Source organism: Nelumbo nucifera, chromosome 4 (assembly GCF_055504915.1).
Source record: "Nelumbo nucifera cultivar China Antique chromosome 4, China Antique-T2T, whole genome shotgun sequence".
Lineage (NCBI taxonomy): Eukaryota > Viridiplantae > Streptophyta > Magnoliopsida > Proteales > Nelumbonaceae > Nelumbo > Nelumbo nucifera.
In genome coordinates, this window is record NC_142652.1 from 34,800,839 (window position 1) to 34,818,289 (window position 17,451).

General features: G+C 39.0%; 1 protein-coding gene across 2 annotated transcripts in view; it reads left to right on the forward strand.

Annotated features, from left to right (window-relative positions):
• LOC104607378 (Protein kinase superfamily protein) overlaps positions 1–17,451 on the forward strand; it is a 48,640-nt gene that overhangs the window by 12,568 nt on the left and 18,621 nt on the right. The window contains exons 2-9 of one of the 2 annotated variants that reach the window (XM_010273015.3): positions 2,812–2,882; positions 3,004–3,186; positions 3,353–4,723; positions 15,332–15,504; positions 15,766–16,012; positions 16,266–16,358; positions 16,444–16,584; positions 16,688–16,780. In XM_010273015.3, the coding sequence (XP_010271317.1) occupies positions 2,812–2,882; positions 3,004–3,186; positions 3,353–4,723; positions 15,332–15,504; positions 15,766–16,012; positions 16,266–16,358; positions 16,444–16,584; positions 16,688–16,780 (2,372 nt within the window). The remainder of the gene's footprint in view (positions 1–2,811; positions 2,883–3,003; positions 3,187–3,352; positions 4,724–15,331; positions 15,505–15,765; positions 16,013–16,265; positions 16,359–16,443; positions 16,585–16,687; positions 16,781–17,451) is intronic. The other variant, XM_010273016.3, reaches the window with a different exon arrangement.

The window sequence follows — 17,451 nt, forward strand, 5'->3', positions numbered from 1 at the left end:
ACAGGTAAAGGTGCCATCCGATGAAGTAGACCAAACTCTAGTGTCCTCCAAAGATTGAACCAAAAAGACTGATTTAAGTTTGTCAAGCAAACAAATAAGGGACTTACACTCGTTATCCCTCAAACCCCTTTTGAAACCAAAATCCCAACTCAGACCAGAGTGAGAAAAAGTGACAAAATTTGATATAGATTGTAACTTGTAGTGTAAAATTGAATTAAGTTCAGGGAAATAAGAATAAAAAGGAATATCATCCAACCATAGGTCTTTCCAAAAGAGCACCCTAGAACCACAACCCACATCAAATCTAGTGAGATTAAAAAAGATTGGATATACCTCTTGTTTTGCTTTCTACGTAGAGCTCGAGGATGATGTGGGAGCAACTTATACATCCCAACTATTGTTCATCAGCCCATGAATGCTTTCTATAATCTTGTGCCACAGCCTGTCTCTTTCCAATGGAAACCTCCAAAGCCACTTGACTAACAGAGAAGTATTTCTGTGAACTAAGTTCCCCAAACCTAGGCCTCCCTTCTCCTTTGTTTTGCTAACTGGTTCCTACTTTACTAGGTGGTCCCTCTTTTCTTCCCTAGGTTCCTAGAGAAAATTCTTCATAAGTTTTTCTAATTCTCCTGCTATTGTAGTTGGAATTCTAAAGGTGGACAGGAAGTAGACTTGTAGGTTTGCTAGAGTTGGTCTAATCAGGGTTATTCTCCTACCTTTGGATAAGTAATTTCTCTTCCACAGTGCCAACTTCCTTGTAAACCTCTTTACCACTGCCTTCCAATAGATTTCTGATCTTGGATTCCCTTGCAAAGGTAACCCTAAGTACTCCAATGGCCATTGTTTAACCTCACACCCCAGAATCTCAGCTAGCACTCAAACTTTCATCTTCCAAGTTAATCCCTGCTATACAACTCTTTCCCCAATTTATCTTCAACTTAGAAATTGATTCAAAGGAACTAGTTAGCTATTGCAGATTTCTTATACTCTATTCATCAAAAAGAAAAAAAAAATAGTCTTCCTGTCCTCCATCATCTAAATGTGTTATCTCTGATCAGCCTCCACGATCATCCTACCTACTTAGAACATCAGCAATAAGTGAAAAGGAAGGGAGAAAGGGGATCCCCTTGTTTCAACCCTCTTTTTGCTGGAAAGTAATCCCTAGCGATACCATTAATCATGATCGAGTATTGCACTGAGCTTAGGCATTCCTTCATCCACATCCTCCATTACTCCCCTAACCCAATTCTCCTCATAATTTCTAGAAGAAAAGATCAGTCCACGAAGTCATAGACCTTCTCTAAATCCAACTTGCACACCAAACCCCTCCCTCTCCTCCTTTTCTCCACTACACATTCATTTGCCACTAATACCTTGTCTATAATTTGTCTCCCTTCAACAAAAGCACCTTGATGCTGTGAAATGACCAAAGCTAGTACCTGTTTTAGTCTCCCAGCTAAGACTTTTGCTATGATCTTGTAAAGTCTTCCCACTAGGCTTATTATTGGTCTAAAATCCTTTGGAATTTTTGCCTTTTTTTTTGGAAATTAGGGCAATGAAAGTTGAGTTTATTTCCATTTAACTTGTTATTCTTCTAAATGTTTCTGTGCGTGATTTTTGGTGATGGTGGTTAGGGGTGGTATATATGGTTTTGTTTTTTTTGTTATGTTTGGGTTTAGTGTGCGCTATTTGATTTTTTTTTCTTTTTTTTTTGTTTATAGGGGATATGACTGCCATAATTGTAAAGGTGTCTAGGCAATTGTGGTTTGTGAGTGCCTTCTTATCTAAGCTACATAATTTTACAAACTAAGTTCTAGGCCAGTTCCCTAATAATCCAATCAGCATGCATATAAATTGAAAAAAATATCAATACTCTTTACCAATAACATTAATTTTCTCTCAAAATGTAGCAAATTATCATATTAAAGGACAATGGCATTTTAAATCAATTAATTTCAAGAGTAAGAGTAAAGGACAAGGGGCAGCGCCATTTTTCTATTTAATGTAAGAGAGCTTATAAAAAAAAGAAGAAAGCTCTTTATCCTTCTATTTTTTTTCTTATTCTCTTATCAAACCCTTGCATCTTGCATCTTTTATATTTTAATGATAAAGTGCTTACAGAAAGCATAAATAATATAAATAATATATGATACGATGTAATCATACAGTAATAATATGTAGTCATAGTACTAACATTACAATAAGGCTGATTTTTGTCACCTAGACGCGGGTTGGTGCCTAGTTGCCCAGACAGGGGCCTTTTTTATATGAGCTATGGTGTTTTAGGCGATACCATGACAACTATGGTGGCCACAATGTTGTGTTTTTGTGTTGACTCGGCCTCCTGCTTCTGTTTATTTTACTCCTTTCTCCTTTTCTGTATCTTCTTCCCTCTTTTTTTTTTGATCAGTATATCTTCTTCCCTCTTTAATCTCTCTCTCTCTCTCTCAGTCTCTCTCAAGTATCTTTTTTTCCCTTCAATCTTTCTCCTTTCTTTCCCTGTCAATCTTGAATGTGAGTTTTCTGTTGACAAAAAAGAAAATGTTATTTTGACCTTTTATGTGATGCTTATTTGATCAATTTGGAATCTCTGAAGCGGTGATCAGTAGAGAACCCACCACCCCTTTTATGTGATGTTTTTGCTTGCCCTGTTTCCTTTTCCTTGATCTCAGACTTCTTTTTTGCATTGAGGATGCCTGTTTTTGCTCATTGTAGCTTGTTATACATTGTCTATGCAATCATATGAAGTAGCTGACATACTTTAAGTAAATTAACAAAGGCTCCACTTAATTCCTTGACACTCTCTTCCAGGGCGATATAATTCATCTTGGGGACAAACTAGTGGCTTAAGAAGTTCAGATGCTCATACTCCAGAGGTACAGGTAATTGAAGGTTCTCTATTGTTGTTTTTATGATCACTACAAAATTTTGACTGGATTGTTTTATTTTGTTTAAATTTTCCTTAAATAATGTGATGAGAGATTGGATTTTTTGCTTTTGTAGACTTCATATGATTGTGATATGCCAAAGGAGTCCGAATCTCCTCGTTTTCAAGCATTACTTCGAGTTACAAGTGCTCCTAGGAAAAGGTTTCCTGCTGATATTAAGAGCTTCTCCCATGAATTGAACTCCAAAGGTGTTCGACCTTTTCCATTTTGGAAGCCTCGGGGCTTAAATAATTTGGAGGTAGTTTTATGACCACCTAGTTTCTAAATACTGATTAGAGAATATATTGCCTTTTCTTCTACCATCTCATCTCAGATTTGCTTTTATGATGTATCTGTCTTAATTTATATTGGTTGATGGTTCTTCTAATGTTCTCTTTTGTTTCTGGCATTGTATATTATTACAGGAGGTTTTGGTTGTCATACGGGCAAAATTTGACAAAGCAAAGGAAGAAGTGGACTCTGATCTGGCAATTTTTGCAGGAGATCTGGTTGGTGTTTTAGAAAAAAATGCAGAAACCCATCCTGAATGGCAAGAGACCATTGAGGATTTGTTGGTTTTGGCTCGACGTTGTGCTGTAATGTCACCTGGTGAGTTTTGGCTTCAGTGTGAGGGCATAGTTCAGGATTTGGATGATCGGCGTCAGGAACTTCCCATGGGTATGCAGAAGCAGCTGCACACTCGCATGCTTTTCATCCTCACCAGATGTACCCGGTTGGTGCAATTTCACAAGGAAAGTGGGTTTGCTGAGGATGAACCTGTTCTTAGTCTTCATCAATCTAAAATTATCCATTCTGCTGATAAACGAGTTATATCAGGCCCAGTAAGGGAAGGGAAAAATTTTAATGCTGCAAAGGGCTCAAAGGCAGCATCAGCAAGGAAATCTTATAGCCAGGAGCAACATGGCTTGGATTGGAGGAGAGGGCATACAATACAGCCCATGAATTTAGTCTTGCCTCCTGATGCAGAAGCTCAAAAGAACATTGAATCACCTGCAAGCAGGGACCGAATAGCTTCTTGGAAGAAACTCCCATCTCCTGCAGCAAAAAATCAGAAGGATCCTGTGCCAGTGAAGGATGATTCCTTACAGGTATTAAGCAACAGGAAAGAAAGTTATGATGCAGATATGGCTGCTATTAAGTCTCCTGAACTTCCTCCTACCAAAGATCTACATTCTTCTGCTCCTTCCAAGCATCAGCATAAAGTTTCTTGGGGTTACTGGGGGGATCAGCAGAATATTACTGATGAAAATTCGATAATTTGTCGCATTTGTGAGGAGGAGGTACCAACTTCTCATGTGGAAGACCATTCAAGAATCTGTGCTATTGCTGATAGATGTGATCAGAAAGGCTTAAGTGTCAATGAGCGTCTTATCAGGATTGCTGAAACTCTTGAGAAGATGATGGAGTCCTTTGCACAAAAGGACATGCAGAATGCAATGGGCAGTCCAGATATTGCAAAAGTCTCAAACTCAAGTATCACTGAAGATTCTGATATTCAATCTCCAAAACTCAGTGATTGGTCCCGCAGGGGCTCTGAGGACATGCTTGATTGCCTCCCAGAGTCTGATGATTCTGTTTTTATGGATGACCTAAAGGGTGGTCTACCCTCTATGTCATGTAAAACTCGTTTTGGTCCAAAATCTGACCAAGGAATGACAACATCATCGGCAGGTAGCATGACTCCTCGATCTCCATTATTGACTCCAAGAATCTGCCAAATAGACATGCTATTGGCCGGAAAGGGTGCATACTCTGAACATGAAGATCTTCCACAGGTATCCTCTTGTCTATTCATTTAATTACTTACTCTACTTCTTTTGCATGGAACTTGCTAGAGTATGAGTTTTTTCTTTGGGGGGTGGGGGGGGGGTACTGTATAGAACATTACCCTAGTGCATGGCATGTGCCAGGTATTCGAGTGTCTAAAGATGTTTGGCACATCAAGAAATAATGGCATGGGGATGCATCCATAAATAATTTTTTTTTTCTGAAGATAAATAAAAAAGAAATTTATTATGAAAGAAGAGAAGAGGACTACAAAATAGTGAAAAGACATCACTCATCCGGAACAACAAAAAACAAACACCAAAATTATCTCACCACACCCCAAAAACCACACTCAAATCCCAATTGAAAAAAAAGCCTCAAAACAACTCACAACCAGACTTGTAGGGATCAATTAGAGTAAGGTTCTGTTCGTTTTCTCTGAAATCTGACATCTGAAAGTGGTCCACTTTCTGCACTCCTCCCCATACACTCCTCACACCCCTAGAGTCCCCTCAACAAGAAGGGCAAGAACTTGGACTCTAAATTTTGATGCAAGTGCCCTGGGTAACCCTGGAGTTGCCGGTATAGGGGGAATCCTAAGAGGTGAAAATGGACTCGTTTGCTGGGTTTACAGTGGACCAATTGGATTAGCTGACTCCACAAAGGCTGAAGTATTAGCAGCTCTAACAGGGGTTTGCCTAGTCAGCAAACTGGGTATTCAGAACTTCTCCATCGAAGGCGACTCAGCAAACACCATAAAATGGTTAGGACAACAGGAAGCTGGACCGTGGAGACTTAGTCACTTCTTATCAGAGGCAAGAGATCTATTGTCTCTTATGAATGCTTCTTTGTACTGGATTCCAAGGGAGTTAAATGCTACTGCAGATGGTTTAGCAAAACTAGGTGCTAATCTGGAGTCCTTGTATTGTGACAAATTTCCTCCTGTATAACTCTCAGGGGTCTGTCCCCTGTTATGTATCTGTATACCTCCTTGTGTACCTCTTTCTCTTTTTAATGAAATCAGTTCATTTTTCTCAAAAAAAAAAATTACATTAAGAGTATATTGGTATTGGTGAACTTTTCTTTCCTCTGAACTCTGAATGTAGAGAATGCTGTTTTGAACTTTGAATTCTGAAAATTATCAAATATCCATTTTGACCCCATATATGAGAGTTTTTGTTTGTCTTTTTTGGGGTATCATTGGAAAACAAAAAACTTGTATGATTGCACTTTAAGAGATAAGAAGTAAGAGGAAACAAACAACCATTTTTCTCTTAAAAGTTAAAATATTCCTCTTAAGAGATAAGAGTTAAGAGGAAACGAACAGGCCCTAAGAGTTACTTTGATTAAGTCTACTTTAGCAAACCTTCCAGTTTTCTTCCTCTCATTCTTTAAGATGCCACAAAGGGAGATGCTGAAAGTAGAGAAGATCTGGAAGGAGTTCTTATGGGAGCCTGGTGAAGGAAGAAAGGATCACCTGGTGAGATGGAATTTAGTATGCAAAAGTAAGGAGAAATTGGTTTTGGGGATAGGCAGTATAGGGAAAAAGAATGTTGCTTTGTTGGGTAAATGGCTACGAAGATGGCCTTTAGAGAGAGAGAGAGGCTTTGGCATAAGGTTGTAGGAAGTATTCATGGATGTGCAGGTAATGGTTGGGATGCTGGAGTGTCTCAGCGGGCCACTTTGAGCTCTCTTTGGAAGGCTATTCATGGTATCCTTCCCCAATTCCTCAGCCTTGTCAGGTATGATGTGTGTATTGGAGATAGGGTTCTCTTTCGGGAAGACACCTGGATTGGTACTCCATCCTTGAGGACCTTTATCCATCTTTGTATTCCCTTTCCCTCTTTAAAAATGAACCCACTCAAATCTTTGTATTCCCTTTCCCTCTTTAAAAATGAACCCACTCAAAGGTTTGTTTTTTTCTCCCAGTCCTCTGGTTACAATTGGAATTTGGGGTTCAGAAAAGACTTAGAGACTGTGAGCTTGATCAAGCTGCTCTGATACTCAAAACCCTTGACACAGTTTGTTTGGATTACTTTAAACTTGATACTAGAATTTGAACTCCCAATTCACTGGGTCTTTTTTCTTGTGCCTCTTTTTTCTCTCAGTTGTGTTCTATCCCTAACTCTCAACCTTTATTTTGTAAGGAAATCTGGTCTAAGCCCATCCTCCCTAAGGTGGGAGCCCTTTGTTGGGAAGTCTCTCCTTGGGAAATTAAACACCTTGGATAACTTGCCAAAGAAAAGACCCAACATTTGTAAATCCCCAAGCTAGTGTGTCCTTTGCAAAGCTAATGGAGAAAGCTGTTACTGTCTACTAAATCTCCTGCCCCTTTGTTGTGGAACTTTGAGAAAGGAAATTTGGTCTTTTTGGGTGTAGGTGGATGATACCTTTGCAAATTGGCAGCTTTTCGAAATCCCTAAGCTAGTGTATCCTTTGCAAAGCTAATGGAGAAAGCTGTTACTGTCTACTAAATCTCCTGCCCCTTTGTTGTGGAACTTTGAGAAAGGAAATTTGGTCTTTTTGGGTGTAGGTGGATGATGCCTTTGCAAATTGGCAGCTTTTTGACCATACAAATGTGTGTGTGTACACACACAAATATGTATGTATGTATGTAAATATGTATGCAGAATTTACAAATATACTCATATGTGTGTATAAATGTGCATGGTTAGGCTGAGCTCGGGCTACCTAAGGGCTAAACCCGAGCCTAGCCCGAAAAATAAAAAAGCCTGACTTCTTGGTTCCTAGCCCAACCGAAGTTGCACCCCTATCTGGTATTGGAGGTGTATTCGGGAATGTAGAGGGTTAGATTGTTGCTTATTCTCTTGTCCAATTGGAGTGGGGGATGCAATTAGTGCAGAGGTCCAAGTAGTTTTATAGGGAGCACAAATTGCCCCAGAGTCAAGAGTTGAACTTCGGGAGTTTGGTTAATGAAGGAGGCTCTAAATTGGTAAATTGGGTGGCTGAAAGAACCTGAGACAGTAACTTGGTCTTTCAGGGGGTGATGAGAAGATTCAAGTGGCTAACTTCCAATTTAATGATTAGAGTTTAGTAGGAGAGGAGATCGGTTAATGGGCTGGTAGACCTACTATCTAAGAGTGAGAAACTTGAAGGTGTTGATTGACAATTTTGTGGGCTTGATTGGGTTGGAGATTAATTGGAGTAAGAGTGAAATTGTAGGGATCAATTTGGAAGAAGGGGAACTACTGCGGTTTGTTAAGTTACTGGGTTTGTGAGGGTAGAAATTGGCTTGTAATAGAAGTATAAATCTGCTGAATTAAAAAATATGAAAGAAAGTAGTTTCTTGAAGAGAGAAGGAAGAGAGAAGGAGAAGAGAAGAAGAGAAGTTGAAAGAAAAGAGAGCAATAATCTGGTCGCCCCCTTCACTTATTATTTATACTAAAATAATAGAATAGTACGAAGACAACTATGCCCTTACAGGGCGGCAAAACATAAAACAGCATAAATAACACTCAAGAAACATAATAAAATTTGGACTCACATAACTACTGTGGTCCCCACCTCCTATCTAACGACTAACATAAAACATCTACTCAGAAAAACATCATAAAACTAATTAATTTTCAACACTCCCCTCAATTTGGGAGTAAATGTCACACATTCCCAACTTGCGTAGATCATGTTCAAGCTTGTTCCTTTCCACCCCTTTAGTGAGAACATCAGCCAGCTGCAATTTTGAAGAGACATAAGGCAAACAAACTTCTTCGGTTGTTACCCTTTCTCTTATAAAGTGTTTATCAAGTTCAATGTGTTTTTCCTATCATGCTGAATTGGATTGTGGGCAATATTGATTGCAGCCTGATTGTCACAGTATAACATCATGGGTTCCTCTACTTTCACCCCAATCTCACTCAAAAGAGATCTAACCCAAAGAAGTTCTGAGACACCATGAGCCATGGATCTATACTCAGCCTCTACACTTGACCTTGCCACAACCGCTTGCTTCTTACTCTTCCAGGAGATCAAGTTTCCACCTACAAAGGTACACACTCCTGATGTAGACCTCCTGTCATCTAAGCATCCTGCCCAGTTTGCATCTGTATAGGATTCTAGCTTCAGATTCTCGTGATTTGAGAAAAGAATGCCTCTGCCAGGGTGCTTTTTCAGATATGCAAGTATTCTCTCAATAGCTTCCCAGTGTTGAACCCGATGTGCATGCATGTACCAACTCACAACTTTGACAGCATAAGAAATATCTGGTCGTGTTATACACAGATACAACAGTCGACACACCATTAATTTTGTGATTTGGATCAATAGGAGTGTCTATTGGTTTGGTCCCCAACTTCCCAGTCTCTCGCAGTAGGTCAAGTACATACTTTCTCTGTGAAATGAAGATCCCATGTTTGGATCTTGCAACTTCAATCCCTAAGAAGTATTTGAGCTCACCAAGATCTTTGATTTCAAATTCTTGCTGCATTGATTTTTTGAGATCATTAATCTTCTCCAGATCATTTTCTGTTACCACTATATCATCCACATACACAATCAGAATCGACACCAAAGCATCTCTCCTTTTCACAAAGAGGGTGTGATCATACTGTGTCTGTGTGTATCCAAAACGGATGAATGCCCCTTTGAACTTGTCAAACCAAGCCCTAGGTGACTGTTTCAGTCCATACAGAGATTTTCTGAGTCTGCACACCTTTCATTTACCAACATTTTCATAAAAGCCTGCTGGAATGTCCATATATACCTCCTCCTGTAAGTCACCATTGAGGAAAGCATTTTTGACATCAAGTTGGAACAAGGGCCATGAATAGGTGGCTGCTAGAGATAAAAGAATACGAACTGAACTCATCTTAGCTACTGGTACAAAGGTTTCCAGATAATCAACACCATAGGTCTGAGTATACCCTTTTGTTACCAATCTTGCCTTGTACCTCTCTATCTTGCCATCGGCCTTATACTTCACTGTGAATACCCATTGACATCTGATTGTCTCCTTGTCTGGGGGGAGATCAACTATTTCCCAAGTTTGGTTTTTGACCAAAGCATCCATCTCACCTTGCATGGCTGTTTTCCACTCGGGTTTGGAGAGAGCCTCAGTAACATTCTTGGGTATAGACACAGAATCCAGGGAAGAAAGAAGAGCACGGTAGGAGGGTGATAAGGCACTGTAGGAAAGATGGTGTGAAATGCAGTGGGCTGTACACTTTCTCTTCCCCTTACGAAGTGCAATGGGAAGATCAAGGTCAATGTGATCAGCTGCAACAATGGTGTTAGGGACAGAAACATTATCATCAGAAAACATAACAGGCTCAAGAGGAATACCTAGAACTGTATCTGCCGAATTTGGAGTTTCAGAAGGACTGGCAAAGAGTGGTGTGGGTCGAGGATGTGTGGAGTCAACCATCATTTGCCGGCGCTGATATTGCTGTGAGGATGCCCGTAGTGGCTCAGGTAATGAAATTGGAGGTGCAGGTGCTGGCTGAATTGATGGTGCAAGTGGTGGCTGAACTATGGAGGCACCACAGAAACAGGAAGAGGAACAGATTGTGAGCTCTCCCCAAAACTCTCTTCCTGAGGAGAACCACTCGAGAAGAAGAATGTGGATTCAAAAAGGTAACATCCATAGTGACAAATCTGCTCATTGACATTGGGTCATAATAGCAATACCCCTTTTGGTTCTGAGCATACCCAAGAAAAACACATTTCTTGGCCTTAGGATCAAATTTCTTGTGATGAGGGCCAAGAATGTGAACAAAAGAAACATAACCAAAAACCCTCAGAGGTATATGAAATATCTCTCCATCTGGAAAAAGGAGGCTAAATGGCACCTTAAACCCCAAAGTTCGTGAAGGAATACAGTTAATCACATGTACGACTGTAAGAACTGCATCTCCCCAGAACTGCACAGGAACTGAAGCACACACCATAAGACTCCTTGCCACCTCCACAATGTGTCTGTTTTTCCTCCCAACAACTCCATTTTGTTGCGGTGTATATGCATAACTGTTCTGATGAACTACACCATGTTCTAAGAGATACGTGGTTAGGTCCTTCTCAAAGTACTCTCTGACATTATCTGATCTAAAAACCTTAGTTCTCACTCCAAATTGTGTGAGAATCATTTGGTGGAATTGTCGTACTAAGTTAGGAACCTCATCACTTGATCTCATCAAATATATCCAAGAATATCGTGTATAATCATCCACAATCAAGAGAAAGTAACGGAATCCTCCCATGGAAGGGATTTGATATGGCCCCCATACATCAGTGTGAACAATATTAAAAGCAGAAGTACTTCTTTTATTACTTGGTTTAAAAGACTGTCTACAATGCTTTCGTAACTAACAACTCTCACACTCCAAAGTAGATAATTGAACAGACTCAAACAACTTTGGGAAAAGACATTTCAAAGAATTAAAAGAAATATGTCCCAAGCGATTGTGCCAAAGCATAATCTGGTTTACTAACTCTGACCCACTACTATTGCTGCTGCTAACGTGATGGCCCTGATGTCTCGGAATCTCATTCAGAAGGTAGACTCCATTCACCTCACGACCACTCCCAATCATCTTCTTTGACTCCAGATCCTGCAAAACACAATTACCAGGAAGAAAGGTCATAGAACAATTCAAATTTTTTGTCAAAGAACTAACAGACAGTAGGTTGGTATGAAGTGTAGGGACATTTAAAACAGATGACAGAGTTATTATCATTGGTCACTCTAACTGTCCCCTTCCCAGCAATGGGCATATGTGAACCATCTGCTGTAGAGACTCTGTCTCTACCAGAGCACAATTGATAGGAACTGAAAATGGTAGGGGCATTAGTCATATGCTCAGATGCTTCTGAGTATATAATCCAGGGAGGTCCCTCCTTACTTGAAGTGGATGCAAGATTCACAGTTGCATATGAACTACCTGTATCTGCAAAGGAATTGTATAGTTTTCTCTTGCATTCTGTTGTCCATCTGGAAGGCTAGTGCTGGGTGAATCTTTCTTACTCATAAGCTGTCCAAACCTCTCCAATTCTGTTCTCATTGCTGCTACTGCAATGGATTCCCAAACAGTTTGGGAGAGAGGGGCTAAAGAGTCTCCTGTAGTGGCTACTTTTGCATTTCCCTTCTTGTTTCTTATTCGAGCAGGCATAAGATTTGGATGAAGCTTCCAACAAGTGTCCTTGGTATGCTTAGGCTTATTGCAATAATCACACACCAAGTCCTTATCTTCCCTTCTAGTCTCACTACTCCCCCTGTCTCCATTTGGCCATAGCCGACTGATCAATCCCAGGCCGTCTCAGCATTACATTCATCCTACTCTCCTTTCCATAGACAAAAAGCATAGGCCTGAGAGAGTGTCGCACCCTCCCTAAAAAGAATATGCTGCCTAGCAATGTCAAATTCAGGGTTCAACCCTAACAAGAACTCAAAAACCCTATTCCTCTCTACTAATTTGTGATAAGTTGCTGCATCATTTACACTTTCCCATACCACAGTTTCTAAGTGATCTATTTCTTGCCATAGGGTTTTCAGCATGGAGAAATACACAGCAAGAGGTTTTTATCCCTGTTTCATACTTATCACCTGATTTCTTAACTGATAGGCTCTGTCTTCATTTTTCTTCTAAGAGTAGGTTTCAGTCACTCAATCCCAAATCTCCTTAGCGTATTAGCCTATAGGAATTTTTTTGCAATATGAGGTAACATAGAATTACACACCCAAGACATTACCATGTAATTCTCTTGCATCCATCGAGAAGAGTTTGTATCAGGTTTCTTCTCCCTAGTGAGATACCCTAATTTTCCACGGGCACCAATAGCCATCTTAGTTGATTGTGCCCACTCCAAATAATTTGTACCATCAAGTTTTACTGTAGTAATGATCGCAGACCAAAAAATATCACTACTACCTCCAACACCCAGTCCCACAGTACCGGTAGAGTTCATCTCGATATTCCAACTCTCCATTTTACTTCAAACAGTTCAACAGTAAGAAAAAATAGATTGGAGACCTTCCAAAAATAATTTAATACCACACACACAGAAACCAATCCTTCCGGAAGAAGAAAACCCTAGCTAGAGGGAAATCTCTCTCCTCCCCACGCCTCCCAACAGAGAGAAAAGTGAATCGATCACTTCGGGAGGCCTAGAAAATTTCAGAGACCAAACCGCCATCTTCAGAAAATCAAAAGAAAACTAACAATACCTGGGCGCCCAAGATCAGATAAAAAACAAAGAGTCCAACTTTTCTGGGACTCTTCCCCATACTCCAGTTGTTCCTGATTTTGATGCCGAACAGTAGATCACCTTTCTGATGTCTAGATCCCACTAAAAACTCCAAGAACTGGGCAATCTATAGCAGATCGATCAGCCCTTTACTACTTCATGTAGTCGGTTGATCTAGGGCTGCATGAGAATGCTTCAAGAAACCCTAGCCAATGCTCTGATACCAAGTAGAAATCTGCTGAATTAAAAAATATGAAAGAAAGTAGTTTTTTGAAGAGAGAAGGAAGAGAGAAGGAGAAGAAGAGAAGAAGAGAAGTTGAAAGAAAAGAGAGCAATAATCTGGCCGCCCCCTTCACTTATTACTTATACTAAAATAATAGAACGGTACAAAGACAACTATGCCCTTATAGGGCGGCAAAACATAAAGCAGCATATATAACACTCAAAAAACATAATAAAATTTGGACTCACATAACTACTGTGGTCCCCACCTCCTATCTAACGACTAACATAAAACATCTACTCAGAAAAACATCATAAAACTAATTAATCTTCAACTAGACTTAGGCTTGCCTTTGGGAGGGGACCCTAAGTCTGACGGGTTTTGAAAGCCAATAGTGGAGAGGTTTGCTAGGAAATTAGCCCTTTGGAAATGGAATTACGTCTCTTTAGATGGAAGAATAACATTGATTAGAGCTAGATTGAAAAAAATCTTTCCAATTTTTTTTGATAAATAATCTTTCTTTCCATTTATTTATTTTTGATAAATAATCGTTCCATTTATTTCCTCTCCACTTTTTACATCCCGATCAGGATAGCAAGACAACTAGAGAAATACACGAGGGGATTTCTTTGGGCATTAGGAGAGGATAAAAAGGATCACTTGGTAAATTGGGAACATGTTAGTAAACCCAAGGAAAAGGGGGGTTTAGGGTTAGGAAACATTGCCATTAGAAACACTGCATTACTAGGTAAGTGGTTTATGGAGGTCCCTTTGAGATTGACAGGCTGTGGCACAAAGTAATTGCAATCATTCTTGGGTTGGAAGGTAAATGGCTGGGGTTCCTCCCGTACACACACACACACACACACTCTTCTTTACCTTCTCCTTGGAAAGCAATTTACAAATTACAAAGTTTACTCAATCCTTTTTAATTGGTTTGGGAAGATCTGTGGCTAGGAGGAACTCCACTCAAAGACCAATTTTTTGAACTCTATGCTCTCTCTATAATTAAGGGTGGGACTGTGTCCAGAACATAGTTTTCAAGGCGTGGCTGGGCATCACGGGGGCACCTTGTAGTATTTAAAAACAAATAAGAAAATAATAATATAATAAAAACAAATAAGAAAATAATAAAAACAAATTAGTATATAAACACACAAAATGAATATTTTAGTTTAATAGTGCCTATTTTATAATTATAATGTCAAAAAATAAAGAATAAAAAAGTATTTTACAATACATAGTACAAAACTACTTGGCGATTAGGCGAGGCGAGCCTCAAAGGGTGCCTTGTCGCCTAGGCGTCACCTTGACAACTATGGTCCAGAATTGGGACACCTCCAACTGGTTTAAATAAGAACTTGGGCTTTAGAAGAGGTTTAAGGGAAAATGAATGTTCTGCCTTGGTCCACCTACTCAACATTTTGAGGCAAGTCTCTTTAGACCCTTCACTTGATGACTCTTGAATTTGGTTAGTTTCACTAACCCTGCCCCCATTCTCGTGGGGAACAGGGATTCCCGAATTTGCCCTGCCTTGCCTTGGTCTTTCCTACTTGTATAAATTTATTTATTTTTTATTTTTTTGAAACCTACCTGGAACTATTGTATATTATGTAATATAATATATAATATTATAATATAGTTAACATATATTAGCACATATTAACAATTATATATATTATCTTATATAATATAGTCGGGGCGGGTTCAGAGTTTTGGACTTTTGGGTTTCTCTGAACCCACCCTAAATCCTGATCAATGGTAAAAACATCCACCCCGACTGGGACAGGGCGGGGCCCAACGGGGACAGGTCAAATTGCCATCTCTAGGTATCTCTCTTTTTAGTTATCAAGTCATTTCTTGTTACTCATCCAAAAAAATCATAGCAGATTGGAGGTTGATTTTGGATTGAAAGTAAATCTTCTCCACTCAATGTACTATACAATAAACAAGAAATATATTTGAAGTTGGTCTTTATCATGCAAAATGGTAAATATTGGTAAAAGTTGGTTCTTGGTTGTTACGAGGAATGGTTACTATGGTTATAATTGATCACTTTTTTTTTTTTAAATAGAAAAATGTAATAAAAAACCATATCTAGAAGTTATGCAATCAATAATCCTTGAGTGTTAAATTGATCTGTAAATTGATTTTTGCTATTGATGATCTTAGAGTTATCAAAAATCTTACGATGCAGATGAATGAACTTGCCGATATTGCTCGATGTGCGACAAATACACCCATGGATGATGATCGATCCATGCAATATCTGGTCTCCTGCCTTGAAGACTTAAAGGTTGTAGTTAACCATAGAAAGCTAGATGCACTTACAGTGGAGACATTTGGAGCATGCATAGAGAAATTGATAAGGTCAGATTTTAGCTACATAAATTGCTTATATGTAGGTGGATAAAATGTGGCAGGATATAATATTTCAGAATGCCTTAATTAAATTGTAGTTTGATGGTAGGGTAGTAGAAACCTTACCGCTGCAATGCTGCTGCTATTCTCTTTTTTCTCAGATTTGTTTCATAAGATTTTTTATTAGCAGCCTTGCATTTTTCGGACATTTTCTTGCTTTTGTTGACTGTAACTTGTGCTTTTCTTCAAATGGCAATTGCAATGCTCCAGGGAGAAATACTTACAGCTTTGCGAACTAGTTGATGATGATAAAGTGGATATAACAAGTACCACAATAGATGAAGATTCCCCTTTAGAAGATGATGTTGTCCGAAGCTTGAGGACGAGTCCTATTCACTCTATGAAGGACCGAACTTCTATAGATGACTTTGAAATAATAAAACCAATCAGCCGTGGGGCATTTGGGCGGGTTTTCTTGGCAAAGAAAAGAACAACTGGTGATCTTTTTGCTATAAAGGTGCTTATATTTAATGCTTGTGTTTGAATGTTCTTTTTATGACTTTGATGCTTAGAGAAAAATTACTTTTTCTTGTTTTTTTTGTAAGTTTTACTTATTTAGCATATCTTATGCGACTGTTTTATTGCATCCTCTTCTCCTTTTGCACTTAAATCATCTTGTTTCATGTGGTACCTGTGCTATCTTTTAGCCTTTTAGGAACAATATGGAGATTTTAAATGTTGATCATTACATACATTTATAATATACACAGGTTCTTAAAAAGGCGGACATGATTCGTAAAAATGCTGTTGAGAGCATCTTGGCTGAGCGTGACATTTTAATTTCAGTTCGCAATCCTTTTGTGGTGAGCAGGTCTAGTGAGCATAGTTTTTTATTCTCAAGTAAAATCTAATTCGTTCACAGTCTAACTGGAATTTGATTTCTTTTAGGTTCGTTTTTTCTATTCTTTTACATGTCGCGAGAATTTATATCTTGTGATGGAGTACTTGAATGGAGGAGATCTATATTCTTTGTTGAGAAATTTAGGATGCTTGGATGAAGATGTTGCTCGTATATACATAGCAGAAGTTGTAAGTCTAAGTCTATTCTTTCTGGATTTTTTTGGTCTTCTTCTGGTTTATTTTTTTTCCATCCATTACAGCTTTATAACTTCTGAAAATAATTGTTGTCCAGGTGCTTGCTTTGGAATACTTGCATTCATTACGTGTGGTTCATCGTGATTTGAAGCCTGATAATCTATTGATTGCACATGATGGTCATATCAAGGTTAATCTGTTTATTTTGTTTCCCCTGCTGCTCCCCTAATGAGGGGTTGGTAGGGCATTATTGGAAGTTTCCAAAATTACATTATGATTTTTGCACCTTGTTTTATTGTTAGTAAGATATTCTGCATTATTAGAAAGTGTTTTAAATTAGAAGGATGTAAACCTCTATGGATAACCTTTTTCTGAGGGTTCTAGATGCAACCGTGCTTGGGGTTGATGAGGAGGGGTCTATTGGGAAGAATGACAATTCTTCATAGGTAATTGTTTCAGTAGAAGGGGTTTCTAAAAGAGAAGTGTTTTCTTGGTGCTGAGATGGTATGATTCCAGAACTGAGAGAAGAGAAGAAGGAGAAGAGAGAAGAAAGAAAAGAGAGGAGAGAGACAGAATTGGGAGAGACAAAAGTCAACTGGCGGCGCTAGTTTAATTGGTATTTATACTAGGGCGACCATACAGAAAAAAGAAAGGATAAAATTACAAAGGTGCCCTTGCGGCACTAAACTTAAATAAACTAAGTTATTTCAATACTCCCCCTCAAGTTGGGACATAGATGTCAATCATGCCCAACTTGTCACATAAATCCTCGTGCCGCGAGTGATGTGAGCCTTTTGTAAATATATATGCCAATTGCTCTTTGGAACTCACATATGGGGTGCACATTTCTCTATTAACAAT